The sequence below is a fragment of the Thermobia domestica genome, chromosome 5 (genome assembly GCF_964235325.1).
Source record: "Thermobia domestica chromosome 5, izTheDome1.hap1.1, whole genome shotgun sequence".
Lineage (NCBI taxonomy): Eukaryota > Metazoa > Arthropoda > Insecta > Zygentoma > Lepismatidae > Thermobia > Thermobia domestica.
The window spans coordinates 224,914,810-224,930,680 of NC_137458.1; the positions used below are offsets into that span (position 1 = coordinate 224,914,810).

The 15,871-nt window shown below is 34.3% G+C and overlaps 1 protein-coding gene across 1 annotated transcript in view; it reads right to left on the bottom strand.

The window, feature by feature from the left end:
* Nucleotides 1-15,871, bottom strand: part of LOC145685411 (trypsin-1-like) — a 97,551-nt gene that overhangs the window by 37,537 nt on the left and 44,143 nt on the right. Inside the window, exon 4 of the mRNA XM_081757804.1 lies at nucleotides 4,810-5,006. Coding sequence (XP_081613930.1) covers nucleotides 4,810-5,006 — 197 coding nt within the window. The remainder of the gene's footprint in view (nucleotides 1-4,809; nucleotides 5,007-15,871) is intronic.

Here is a 15,871-nt window from a genome sequence, read left to right on the forward strand (position 1 = left end):
TACCACGTTTTGTATTATAAGAGGTATTCTTTCGATGTGCTGCAAGAGGCACTCTCAAAGCTCGGGCGGTGTCTCCCCCCAAAGAAGTACAGATCTGGAAGAAAATCTGGGCATCACTTGTACGATATTGATATTGTACTTGGGCATCACTCGCGATAAAAGTGTGTTCTTCAAACCGGAAATTAGCTGATATTCCCGGAACGATGCAAGAAATCGGAAAAATGATCGCACAAAATCTCACCGTTTATTCCCGTAGTTGATCCTCGTATAACAAGTTTACAATGTATACCACACATCTAGCCTCCAAATCGGAAGTACGTTAGTATCGGAACAACGGTTTAGAAAATAGTCATAATTGATGGTAAAAAAACACCTTTTGGCAGTTGTGTGGTCGGCAGCGTAAATAGCTATAATATATGAGATAAGTAGAAAAATGCTTCTTTCGATTCAATAGTTTCTCTGGCGGGCAAGGTGCGAATGAAATGCCGTGTATAATAGACTCAACCTTATTGACAACCAATATATGTTAACGAAATGTAAGTTTGAAGAAAGAAAGAAATAAGAAAAAAATCGAGGGGGATCGAACCCAGGTCTCGCCCGCAGTAGTCTGACATGCTTCTACTAGACTACTGGACTGCTTAAAATTTTACATATTCAAGTTTCTACTTACTACTCACAGGATACATAAGGGGTCAGCATCTATGGAATTACACCTCCAAAATCGGAGTACTGATGGCATTATGTATGCGTTTTCTTACAGCAAATTATCATCGAATTCATGTTTTATTAGCTGATTGTAATTAGAAATATGATTTTGAGTTATTCAGAAACGATTATTTACTAAATTGTAGTCTTCGTTGAAAATATAAAAATAAGTATGTCGGAAGACTACAAATATTTTCCCACTTTTATATAACAGATATGAAGTACCTTTGCTGCAGGTAATACGTTTGTGAAATTATCCCCAAGTGCACCATTATAATACATTGTAATATATTACCCGGCAAAGGGTAGTGTTTTTGAAAATACTACATATAAATTTTTAAAAATCTGCAACACAATGTATATTGTAAGGTTTATCAAGTAAGAGATTCCAAGACATTCTCCGCTATTATGTGGCAGAAAATAAGTACTGTTGTTGTCTCTAATACGTATAGATGTGCACGAGGCGCGCATAATAAGCCATTTACATGATTGTCAGTGCACACGTAGGAATATACTTCTTTTTAATAAATTGTATATTTGCTGTTCAAAGTGAAATTCAGGAAATAATACGGGTTGAATTGACGTATGTGTTGGTGATAAGTATATTCTTTAAAGAGAAGTAATTTCTCCAGAATAGTTTTCCAGAAGTTGAGAAAGTTCATTGCAAAGCCACGACAGGGGGTCTGGCGGCGGAGCCCCCAGCGAGCATTAGCGAGTATAACCTCTAAAGCGAGAAGGAATCTTGGCATTCTGAAACGGATGTCCAAAGATTTGAACTCTGTCAAGGTGAGTTGCAGCTGCTGCTATGGTGAAAAAAAGAAGGTGGTCACTAATACATGAAACAAAAATATTTTAATTCGAATATTTTTTGACGCGCTTTTCGTTAGAAATTTGAAGGGGGAAATAAATCGTTTCTAGTTTTCGGTAATGCCCCTCAAGGAAAATATATTCATATTTTGTTTCACCATCGTAACTTAAGTCGTTTCCGAGGTATGATCAATTTTTGATTTTCAAATTTTCACCAATAACTTCAAAATTCGAACGAATTTGAAGTTGATTTTCTGGCCAAAGTTATGTTTGGATATAAGGTGCCTTTGGTATAAATATCACAGCAACCTGTGTAAGGGGACTTTTTACCGTCTTATCCGGATATACCCTTTAATTGTCTATATGTGATTCAGCTCTTCTGAAATCTACGGAATAGAACTTAAAAAATAAGTTTATCGAACAATTTGTGTGTAAGTTTTACGTTTAACACATTGTAATTTATGAGGTACATGTAAGAAGAAATATTTATGTATTACTTCTATAAGTTTATTTACATCACGGATAGCCAACCTACCACACGCATTTCCAATACTAAGGTCGTTTGAGTATGCTTCCAGATTTTCAGACTAAAGAACTGAGACACTTTATGAAAATTTACACTAAAAACTTGGACATCTACGAAAATATAAGATATAGTGATAGTTATGTACTTATTGTTTCATTAAATATCAGAACTAATTGAATAATTGGTAAACAGTGAATAACAAAATATACAATTGCTATTGATTGAGTATCGATGGCTAATAAAAGCAGTATTTTTTAAAGATCGCACGAAGGATATTAATTTATAATTTAAAGAAAAAATTCATTTGTAGTTTTCAACAATTTTAGGGAGACATATTAGGTAAAATCCAGGACGGTACCAATTAAAGCAGCATTGTGTAGATATGGCGTATGTTTTGAAAATTTCTAACTTATTGTTAAAGGAAATTAGCCAATATGGAGTGGCAAAACTAATAAGAAGGTAACAGCATTTATATTTTTTCATCATGGGTGGTAACGTTGTTTTGAACAGGCTCATTCAAGTTTGTATATAAAAGTGTCTCGTTATGAACTACTGGTTGACTACTCTTTGGGCATTCGCAATTAATACCATGTCGAGGTTCTTCTTCTGTTTTCGGTGTGGCAGCAATCTGGCTTAACAGGCATATAATGAGATGTTGGTAGTCATCTGTTGGTATTGCCAACTAATTGTGTCCTTCAATACGACGAGTCTTGAGGTACTAGATATACCGTTCCACAGTGTTCAGCAGTTGCTCAATCTGGAAATCCGGGAACTTCGGGAGTAATGGGCGATGCTGCAATTAAAAGTTATGTTCTTCAAACCATTCTCATTCATTCACTGAACATGCGTGATGGTTAGATGCAACATTATGTTGAAAGATAATTGTTTTGGATAAACGCTATGGAAGGGCAATTCAACATAGTGGGATGCATCAAATCTGTCAGAGATCGTGACACCGGACATCATTCATTTGTTTGTCTACAACCACCGGAGACCTAACTCCAATATCATACATCGACTTTCACCGTCCTGACTTTTAATACCATGCACGAAGAATCCAACCTATCATGGAGTTTCCGCCAAACACACCCACGCCCACGCCAAGTGAAGTAAAAATCGTGACTTATCAGACTTGCAAGTTTTCTACCATCAAATTAACGTGCTAGGTTCAGCAGGTAAGTCGTTGGAATTGTTTCAGGTTGTGTTCGATAAGGAGTTCCTCCACCATTGTCCTGCGTTTGTGAGCCCGGATAGTTCAACTGCGGTTGCTCTCGAGCTAGTGCAGCAATTTGAATCTAAGTAGTACGTTTTCGCGACTCCAATTTGTCAAACAGAAATAAATTTTGAAGTTTATCAATCACGTGCAAAATCTTACTATCGAATGTCTATCTCAGCCTCAAACTATCGCGATGCGTGGTGTATCACTAGCAAATTCATGTATAACAGTAAATCCACTATTCGGAAAGGTGGTTATAATTGCAGACTGAGGATATCGGACCATTTCTGGTGCTATACTTCTCCGGATTCTTACTTTTCTTATTCAATTTTAATCCCCCTATTTTTATATTTTTTTTGGGGGGGTAAAACATAAACGGATAATTCCGTTTAGCTTGTAATTAAATTGCTTTCTTTTTTGATCTTAGCAGTAATCATCAAAATACTAAACTAAATATTTTTTTTCCTAAAATCAAATTACAACTATTAAAACTTTGGATTCATTATTCTTACTCTATGATAGAAGGAATATATTTATATACTGTATATGAGAAAATATACGATGTTTGCTATAATTGATTTTATAAAACAATTTTGAAGATTTTAATACAAAATTGGATTTTCTTAAAAAAAGATACCAACCAAAGATATCAAAGATAAGAAACCAAATTCAACCTATTTCTCCTTCATATTAACTATGCAATAAACGATTGCACATAAGATCTACATAGAACCTAATACTTTTTATCCTCACTACCGATCATTGAAACTCGATTTCAATTCTAAAATATTCAAAATTTATAAAATTAGAAATACCCTTGCAAGATTTTGAGGATCGGAATGTTCAAGTCGCAGAATGAAAATGATTTCAGTAAAAGGATCGAGAATACTATTACTAAAAAAGAAAAATGCTGAGAGAAAGCACTTTGGAGAAAATATAACAGGAGAAAATGGAATTTATAATTATATTACACAATTAAACATATTCTGCAAATTAGGAACAGTTTCTGATAGTTTTCTTGTAAAACAATCTACAGAAAAAAAATCTTGAAAATAACACTTAGTGGGAAAAAATGAAATTTTTGAGTTTAACGTCCCCCGTTTATACCCTTTTAAGTTAGGGGAGGCGATGGTAAGGACACGTGAATGATGATGGAAGAATTGATGAAATGAGAAAGTGGAAGGAAACGGGAGTACCCCGAGAAAACTGACGGGCACGATGTTACCCACTATAACTTTGTTTGGTCGGGGATAGAACCAGGAACCCCACGCACCAGATGTAAGCTCCCTACCGCTGAGTTACTGTGCTCCATCACTTAATGGAATACAGTTTCCTAATAATGACATTTCAATTTGTAAAGATTGAAATTCTACTTTCAATATTTCGAAATTCTTATAGTTAGTAACTGCCGTGAAGATAATCGAATTATGAAACCAAATATTTTATTTTAAAAGATCTCCCAGACATAGGTGCACGTTACAGTTTGTTTTCTAGAACACCAAACATATGGCCTAAATATACAATAGTGATTCAGTAATTTAATAAAGATACATACCTGACAAGAATCTATCTTTCCCCCTCCAGCACAAATCATGTTACTGGTTATCTCGAATGGATGAAAATTGCTCGCATTACATTGCTGTTGTTGAAGAATCGGAACCTGTATTTCTCGTAAGATAGCAGACAATTTTCCTGCTTCTGATGTTCGACCCCAGCCTACCACAATCCCTGTTTTACCAGCAAAGTCAGCTCCTGGAATATGAATGAAAATGGCATTAAGGAAAGGGAAATGCAAAAATTGATGCAGAGCTCTCGCAGAAATATCTTATATAGAATAACTGTATCACAGATTTGTTTCTCCTAATATCGCCATAATTTCTTGTATAACTAATTACTTACTTCCATTAACCCGACAATACCAGCATATTGTTTCATAAACATTAAGATGAATTTAGATTATTTACAAAAAAGTTTTACTCGTTACTAAAAAGTATTAATACAATTGTTGCAATATTTCTTTAATAATAAACTATTTGAATCAAACCACATGTTTCAAATACTTACAGGTGTTTTTCGTAGTGTATATATGTAGTACAAATAGTTATACATACTTAGTTTGAACTCTGATGAACTGAAACTTGCATGCTTGCTTCAGCTCGTCTTGCAAATTATAATCTAGGTACAATTTCAAATTATACTAGGGAGGTCTTATTGAACGAATAATACGCATGTTTTTGTCTGTCGAAACATGTTAGAGAAAAACAACATAAGGGATAGCTAGAAATGTCTTTCTGATATGAATAGAGAGAAATCATTGACGATTCAGGAATAGGTTTCTTCATTTATAGTCTATCTTTGTTGCTCCTGGTTTCAATCAGATCTCCATACTTTGAAAGCCTACGAATGAGCCAAGGCTACCTCTACCATATGTGCAACACGTGCATTTGTACGGGGTAGCAAGTTTCGAGGGGCTGCAAAATCTGTCTTAACTTTATTATTTAAAATAAATAAATATTTCTTGTCGGAAACAGACTTCATGATGATGTTAGATAAATTTACTAAGCTGACCTTCTATTTGAATATTACATTCATAAATTATGTTTAGGTCAAGTTAGTTTAAGGTCACATGGACAGTGTTAAACAAAGTAAATGGTCAAAAATATCCCAGCATAAATTTCTTGATTGCTGTCAAATACAAGAACTCAATTCCGGAACAGTAGTGAACACACGTTCCATTTAGTTAGCTATCACAGTTTTCATCTGGAAGCTAGTCTTGTCTTTGTCATAAACAAGTTCCTTATTATTGAAAGTGGAAACAAATTTTAGTTGTTGTTTTTTTTTTCTTTTTTTTACCAGACGTAGAAGGAAAATCAAGAAATAAAGATAAAAGATCTAGTTGCACTGAAATTGGAAACTGATATATTGAAATTGAAGCTCGATATTGAACTCTATAAAAAGAATTACCATCGTTTTCTGCAGAAGGGTTTGCTTTATCTTTCACTAACATAATAGATTATTACTTAGAAACACAAATAACCAGATCGTATTTGTAGTGCTTAGTTTTTTCTGGGTGCGATTGCCCTTTCCTCCTCTTTGTTGTTTATGATGGGGTAGCATATTTGATTAAGATTACAAGGGTTGGATGCAACAACTAGTTAAATCCACTTTTAGAATATTTTTTTTCGGAGCTGCCTGTTTCTTGTTCTAACTTCACGATTAACACTTATGTATGAACGTCCTTTGCATTATAACACTGAATATAATCATTGGACCTACATGGTTGTTGTACATATTATACAGTGATATTTTTCCTACTGGAACAAGTCAAAATCTCAAATTCGCCCAAACAAAATACTTGGTTCTTGCATCCAACCCTTTATTTGTTCTTTCTCGAGAAAGGGGGCAGCAACTGATTTGATTGCACGGGGCGGCAATGGCCTAGAGTCCGCCCTTAATAAAATATGATATTGACTACTTTTCCCAGTAATTCTGGGGAAATTACTTTCGGTGGGTTCGAAAGAATGTGTTACATATGAAACCGATTACTTTTGCTTTAAAATATAACCTATAGATATTCAAATGGAAGAGAGAATTATAATTTTTGTCTGAGTTTCCGAAGAAGAATCTTTAACGAATAAACAAAATGAACGTGTAGGAAAGCAAGAAAACGTAATCACGATACTAAACGTAATTCAAATATAGACATATGCTTTCTTTACCCAGATAGTAGTCAGGAATATAGTACTATGCTTCCTATATCTATTTAGTAATTATGAATATAAGCCTATGCTTTCTTTATCAAGGTAATAGTCATGAATATAGACTACATCTGGTTCCCCTAGATACTAGTGATGAATATAAGCATATATTATCTTTCCCTAGATACTAGTCATTAATAAAGACCTAAGCTTTCTTTACCTAGATAGTAGTCAAGAATATAGTAACATGCTTTCTTTATCTAGATAGTAATCACAAATAAGGGCCTTTCTTCCGCTACCCAGATAATATTCATGAATATAGGCCTATGATTTCCTTACATAGATAGTAGTCATGAATATGGTCTATGCTTTCTTTATTTAGACACTAGTTATGGAAGTGCGCCTTGTTTTCTTTACCTAGATAGTATTCATGAATATAGGCCTACACTTTCTTTAGCTAGACAATACTCAGGAATATAGGCCTATGCTCAAGGCAGTAGTCATGAATATAGGCCTATGCTACCTTTAGCTAGGTGAATGTACTCCTATGCTTTCTTTACCTAGATAGTAGTCATGGCTATAGGCCAATGCTTTCTTTACTTAGATTATAGTCATAAAGATAGGCCTATGCTTTGTTTACCTAGATAGTTGACATGAATATAGGCCTATGCTTTCTTTATCAAGATAGTAGTTGTGAATATAGGCCTATTTTATTTACCTAGATAGTACTCATGAATATGGGCCTTGCTTTCTTTATTTATCTAGATAATACTTAGAGATATAGGCCTATCTTTTGTTTATCAACATAGTAGTAATGCATATAGGCTAATGATTATCTAGATTCTAGTCATGAATATGGGCCTTACTTTCTTTACTTAGATAATATTGATGAAGATAGGCCTGTACTTCCTTCACCTAGATCGTAGCCATGAATATAGGATTATGCTTTCTTTACCTAGGGAGTAGTCATGAATATAGGCCAATGCTTTCTTTACCTAGATAGTAGTCATGAATATAATAATATGCTTTCTTTACTTAGATTGTAGTCATGATTATATGCCTACGCTTTCTTTTGCCTAGATAGTAATAAAGAAAAGGCCTTCCTTCCTTTACCTAGATAATATTCATGAATATAGGCCTATGACTTCTTTATCTTGGTAGTAGTCATGAATATAGGCATATGCATTCTTTATTTTAGATAGCAGTCATCAATGTGGACCTTGCTTTATTTAACTAGATAGTAATCATGAATGTAGGCCTATTTCTATTTACCTACTCAATATGTCAGAAATACAGGCCTATGTTTTGTTTACCTAGATAGTAGACGTAAATATAGGCCTATGCTTTCTTTATCACGATTGTGGTCCTAACTATGGGCCTTACTTTCTTTACCTTGATAGTATTCATGAATATAAACTTATGCTTTTTTTACTTAGATAATAGTCATGAAGATAGGCCTATGTTTTATTTAAGCACATATTAGCCATGAATATAGGAATAGGCTTTTTACCTAGATAGAAGTTTTGAATATAGGTTTGTGTTTTGTTTACCTAGATAGTAGTCATGAATATTTGCTTTACTTTCTTTACCCAGATAGTAATCATGAATATAGGCTTATGTTTTCTTTACCTATTTAGTATTCATGAATATATGCTAATGGCTTTTTTCCTAGATAGTAGTTATGAATATATGGCTATGCTTTGTTTATCTAGATGGTAATCATATTGTTTGGAATATAAATTGCAGTTTTTGAAATCTTGAATTTTCGCTGTCACTAGAAATGATGAAATTATTTGACTCATTGTTGTTTCACAATGTGAAATGAAATTCACCTTTCTTAGAATAACTATAACTTAAAAAAATAGAAAAAAACGAATGACAATAATCATGAAAGTTTCAGGAAATATATGACGAAATCAAGTACCACAATCACTTCATAAAAACATTAACATTGTGTGTTACAGGAGATAACGAGAAAAAAAAACTAATTTCAGTACGTGAAATACTGATGAATGTTCATATAATATTTAGATAATAAAATACATTTATTTGCAAGTTTAATGTCAAGTGCATTTACTACACTTAATAAATCGTTCCATGTTCAAGCATTCTACGTCCCATAAATTCCAATACTGGAAATATAGCTTTGAGGGGAAAAGAGAAAAGATAGCTAGCAACTGAAAATGTAAAACCAGACTTCCAGTATTCCAGTATTAACAGTAAATTAATATTACCATATTTCATATTTTTTCATTAACAGTACTGTTAATGAGTTCTCTTTATTTTTGTTCATAGGTGTAAAGGAATGTCAATTTGTAGTAAACAACTACTGCTGTTAAACAAAGTTACGAAGTGTTAATTTTGTGTGAAAGATAAAGTTTTTTTTTTTTTTTTTTTTTTTTACTATAAGACTACTGGTAAAGGATACTATTTCATGTGTTTCCTGTGTATGTGATCTCATTTATCGAAAAAGAAATGAATTACAATAAGCATGTAAGTTTCAGAAAATATATTATGAAAAAAAGTACCACAATCACTTCATAAAAACATTAACGTTGTATGTTACAAGAGATAACAAGAAAAGAAACGTTACAGGGGATAACGAGATGGCGTTTCCCGCCCATTACAATCAAAATTTCAGATAGAGATCATTACATATGTTTAAAGTGTTGCAAAACTAGCCTATTATAACACATTGTACAGAAAAATTACCTCTGGGAAACATTATGAACTAGTGGATTAAATACAAGATTTAAAAATTTATTTATCACGTACTTCGCATGCCTTCCTTTTCTTTACACTAGCTGATACATATCCTTTAACAATGTACTGAACTGATAATTAGTTGCAATTTGCCAATAAATACAAGATTTAAAATTTTATTTATCACATACTTCGCATGCCTACCTTTTCTTTACAGTAGCTGATTCCCATCTTTTAAAAATGTACTGAACTGATAGTTAGTTGCAATTTGCCATATAAGCACCAGAGCAAAGGTATTAATAGCTTTATATTTTATACCGAACATCAAAGCACGTACACAGATTTCTATCTTTTATTTCTGTTTCTTTCTTCTTTTGAGTTTATCGTACTACGATTATGTCTCAAGGCTAAGGGAGAAACCAATCATAATAAACGAAATAGTGGAATGAAAAAAGTGGGAAGAAAACGAAGAACTCCAGAAATACCTTTGCACACAGTGTGTTCATTAACAAAACCGCTTTACGCAAGCTGGGATCGAGCGAGGAACCTCTACGCAGCAGAATGAGCACTCTACCACTCAGCTCCTGAGGCTTACTCACAAAAATTCGTTTTAACAAAGAGAGTATTGCAATAATTTTTAATGTAGTTGTTCCTTTATTCCTATTCTGTTTTGTGTGTACTGTGCCGAAAAAAAAATATAAAAAACTGAGGAAATTTAAAAGCGCATACTACTCTTTGAACGAACATGTCAGTAGAACTTGGGGGAATCGCATCATGATCTACGGATAGCTTATTGCTCTAGAGTTTTGAACAAGTTAAATTATACACATATTTTACTAAGCTCTTGAAGATTTATGGTGAAATTTCGGGAGATTGTTTTTTTTTTTTTTTTTTTTTTGCAACAGTCGTAACAGTGTTCAAACAGTACTGTAATTTATACGGCGTATGTCACCATAATGTATTAAATGGTAGGTATGTGTGTCGATTGTTTATATTAATTCTCGTTTACCCCATTTGGGTTACGTAAGTTACCTACACTTAGAGTAGCCTTAAACAATTCTTTAGACTAGCCTTACACTTATGGCCGGTTTTTACACTGAATTGTCAGATATTTCTAACAGTGCCAGAATGCTTAGTTTGCTTCCGCTAACAAAGAGACTTTCATTCTACCCCCTCTCCCGAAGAAAGGTAATGGATTAAGTTAATAGAACTAGACAGCACTAATGTCCGAATAACCAGACGATAGACTGCCTTGTGTTTCCAAGTTCTGCCTACCATCTCTAGCCTCTCTAGCGAGTAGAGACCTATGATCGTGTGCAGTGTAGGCTCCCGAGCGTCATGAAGCAAGCTCATCTCCCCTTTGTAGTGCAAGATTTCGAAGTTACCGAATCCCATGTTATAAGCACAGCCTGGCAGAGCCCCAACCCAAAGTAGGAAATCCGGGCAGACTCGAGGAAGCTTAAATCCCCCAACTGCCTACCTACTTGTTCAACAGTGTCAAAAGGTACAGTGCAGGGTCCAACTTCCATCTCCCGGATGCAACAACTTTCTTTAAGTGGCCCATTTGAGAGGTATCCCAAGGATTTTCCTCCCCTGCAGAAGTGGCAGGGTATAAGATCCCACCTACTTCATTTTACAGAAGAGAAACACTGTACATTACCGATACCAATGTGTGATGTAGTCCATCTAGTCCACGCAAATATTTCAATTTGGGAGGCACAAATTGCTCACCCTTCATAGAGGCGGTAACAATAAGGTGCCTCGCAAACTTCATTGTGACATACCACGTACTACATTTTCGGGCTTAAAAGTCTGAGTTAATAACAACTTTAGGAGGATAGTAACCTCTTCTTATACCTTGTCACCTCCTGTAGGAGCTCCTATCATCACTTTCACCTATGTCCATTAATCTGTTGACTCAAACTCTATGAGGAAAAACTAAGTACAGAAGACCATGTTTTAATTCTCTCAAGTTTTATATTTGTCAGTTTAAACATTAATAACAGTCTAAGAATTGACGAAAGTATAAACAGAGTGCATCATTCATTTTGAAACACTTTTGTAACTTTCGAAGTAACAGATAAATGAAACGCTGAAATTTCGTACCATGCAAATATCAACAGCCGGACATTGTTTCTCATAATCTGCAATACCATCCAGTAAACAGCGTTGCCAACCCAATATAAAGTTGTAATGGCTCTACGTCAGTGGATTACATATTTATAATCTACGGTCATTGTCATAAGTATCGGACACTTCTGATTCTTAAGAATTTTATCACAAAATAAACTATATCCATACAAACTCATGTTTGTTGGACTTCTTTTGCGAAATAAACTCATCGTTCACAAAAAGGAAATGAAAGTGCACTGCTCTGCTTCCATTCAGAAAATTTCCACTAGTCGGAATGCCAAACTTTAGTCTTAATAACAGCATTACAAATTTCAAGCATTTTTGGACCAATTTATTCAATTGCAAAGCTATGCTGTTCGAGCAGCTTTGAAAATACTTCCAGAAATCTTCAGTATTCGTTGGCATGTGTTCGCACACTGTCGTATGAAGTTCATCCCACAAGGTTCTCGATGGGTAAGAAATCCGGAGATTGTTGTGCCCATTTCACTTGTGTGGTGATGTGAATCTCTACTTTGCATATAACTACTACAGAACTTTGGAGAATGTTTTGGATCATTATCCCGTTGTAGTACAAAGTTAGAAATCAAACTCCGCGTTCCTAATGGGATTGCATACTTTACTTAAATGTTGAGATACATGGTTTTGTCCATTATTCCGTCGATTTTAACTAAATCACCAACTAGTTTGCCTGTAAAACTTTCACGTATAGTGACAATGCCTTTTCCGTGTTTTACTGTAGGCATAAATAGTCAGGATGAAAGCGCTTTTTGGGAAGACGACGTACAAACATCTGGCTTTGGGAATCGAAAAGTTAAATTTTAGATTTGTCGGTCGAGTATAACCTCTTCCATTGTTCATTTGTGTAGTGTTGAAGTTTTTCCCGAAGAATACGATTTTGCCATTTGCAATTTTTTTGCTGCTTTCGCACACCAAGACAAAAGTATGCCCGCTTCGGACCACTATCCCATCTGATACCGGTTGGAAATGGTTCTTTTGTAGTTCTGTTACTATTTTCGAAGTGGTAAAACGTCTATTCCGTTCGCTTGTAGTCCTAATGTGGCCTAAGGAGACGTTGTTATTTCTGGATAACAAATTTGTTTCTCTGCAATATGACGCACTGCGTCAACTGAAATCTGCAACTACTGGGCGATTTTCCGCAGACAAAAAACCCTTCTCTCTGAAAATAACAACTTAAGCACGTTGTTCGACACTTAATTCACCGTTTATTTTACACGTTTTTAGTGTTTGCACGGTAATCACACTATTTACTTGTCTACGCGAATAAAAACAGCACAATCAAATACCACATATTTTCACCCAAATTTATCAATATACGACATGGTTCAATAGTACACATACAACTGTTCATGGAGTAAATGTACAAATCCTGATAAGAGTTCGTACACCTACCACTAGATATAGTTGAAACAATGCACCGACAGACGAAGCGCGACGTTTGTTACCTGTTCGTAGTTATATGTTTACTATAAAGCAGTTTTATTCAATAAACATGTCTTAATGTGAACAAAATCACAAATGTTTGCATTTTTGTAGGAATAATGCTTATTCTTCAAAACAAGATCAACAAACAGACTTTTGTATTTAGCTAATGATTCTTACGCAGAGTCGTCATACTAAACCTGTTTACTGCAGGAAACATATGTTAGCCCAAAGTAGAAGTATCTGCGTTTCTCTAGCACTTTCAATTAGTGTTTCTACCTTTTTCAATTTGGTTTTGCACTTATACTACAAGTAATATAAGTACATACACTATAATTACCCTAAGTATTTACACTTTAATTACTCTAGGTACTCCAAGTACAAACACTCTAATTACACTTAGTACACACACTCTAAGTACCCTTGTTGAAGTAAAGAATATTGTAATTACTCTAAGTACATACACTCTAATTACTCGAGTACACTCGTTGAAGTACTGAATGTATTAATTGAATTACAAGGACCCATTTTGTATTTGAGCTTTATTGTTATTGCTTTTCTACCAGTACTTTAGGAACAATTACTGACATGTAATTGCAGATGCTTATCATCACGTTCTACTGGACTGTAGTCTCATTCCTTTATTGTTGCATTTTTGGCGTATGTATCATTGAAAGTACTTAGTTTTTGTACTTACACTCATTAAGTGTAATTAGTATTACTATGTGTACTTACTGTATTGCCGTTTGAGCATATGCAACCTCGAAAGTACATACACTTTTATAACTCGAATTCAACTTACGTTTTCTCGTATGTAGTTTCATTGCCGAACTGTAATTGAAGTTCATAAGTATCTTTAATGTACGTTTCATTTGAATCAAAGTTGTGGCATTATATTAATTACTAACCTTTTGCCATTAATATTAATATATCGCTGAAAGACACTTACCCTTTATACTCACCATTCTAGGACAGCAGGAAGCACTCTCTCTTCTTTGAAGACCATTTATTTCCATGGTCAAATCTCATCGGTTTAACTGTTTCCTGCTCTTATGTTCATATACGGAATTGATTTGTATGTAATAAATATTAATTAGATATCTTTTGTAATTGTTTGGTAGGAATTATCATATTTCTATTTTAACAAAAGTTCAGATTTATTAGGTTGCGTGTAATGACGCCATTTAATTACATAGAGCATGTATAAAGAATTCGTAATTAATTAATTTAATATTTAATTGTATTGCTTCAACATTATACAGCACAGTAATTCTCTTTAATTGGATAAAAGAGAGGGAGGAAACTTGAATGAATTTTTTAAACGATCAGAAAGCGAAAAGGCGGGTTGAAAGAAGAGAGTATTCACTTTTCGTTTCTTTTTGGTATAACTAAATAAGATCGCCGAGGGTTTTATGTTAATTTCTTTTTTATTTCGTATTGTCTAACAGGAAACTTATATCTTTGAAATGTCTGCAGTAAGTAATTTGTATGGAATCATGTCATTGTATCACCATGGTTGCTTAGTTATATAGCCTCTATTAAGAAAAAGAAGATATAATAGCAAAAAAGGTTATTGTGTTTTCTATGCAGGTACCAAGGGTATTTCTGTTTTGTATCTATCTATCTATCTATCTATCAATACATATATAAATACAGAGCCGGATCCAGGATTGTCTGAGGGGTGCATCAATATCTACCAAAGTAACCAATCACAATGAAACTCTTCAAAGTGACATGTGACAATATTCTTTACCCCTGACAACACTACTGCATAGAACGGAGGAAAGTATTTTAAAGAGGGTAGCAAATGTTATGCAGGAAAAAATGTTCTCCCCTCCTGCCTTCTGTTTCCTTCCTTACTTGACAAATATTATACTGTTGTCTTTGGTAAATTCTTTTCCTTCAACCTTTAGAAAATCGACTTAAACTATTGTATTTGCAAAGCTCTGCATCTTTTAAGCCCCAAACGGAAACATAATTATTATATATGAGGCTAAGTAGTTAGGATGATATGATTAGGAATACAGTACATTTCTAATTAATTTTATGTGAGTTTACGGAAACAAATTTATTTCGGAGGAGTTAAATGGAAACAAATTTATTTCGTTGACGAAAACCAAGTCCGTGTTTGTATTTCCGAGGTTTTGTTGCGTGATTATATCTTTTGGGTAAAGGAGAGGGATTAATAAAGTACGCATTTATAATTTGTTGGAACTAGATTGAAGGAGGAAACGGTAAAATTCAGGGCACAATGCTTTGTACTAGAAATACACTCTGAATGAACGAAAGCATTTGGTTTCAGAAGTGACTTTTTTGACAGTACTATTTACTGTTTATGAAGTTTTGGTACCAGACCAGAACTACGGAAGAACCGTTCCCAATCGGTGTCAGAAAGAACGGTGGTCCGAAACGTGCATACTTTAGTGTTGGTGTGCGACAGCAGCAAAAACATTGCAAATTGCAAAATCGTATTCTTCTGGAAAATCATAAAGACTGCACAGATGAACAATGGAAGAGGATATACTCGACTGACAAATCTAAAATTTAACTTTTCGATTCCCGAAGCCAGATGTTGTACGTCGTCTTCCCAAAAAGCGCTTTCATCCTGACTATTTATGCCTACAGTAAAACACGGAAAATTTC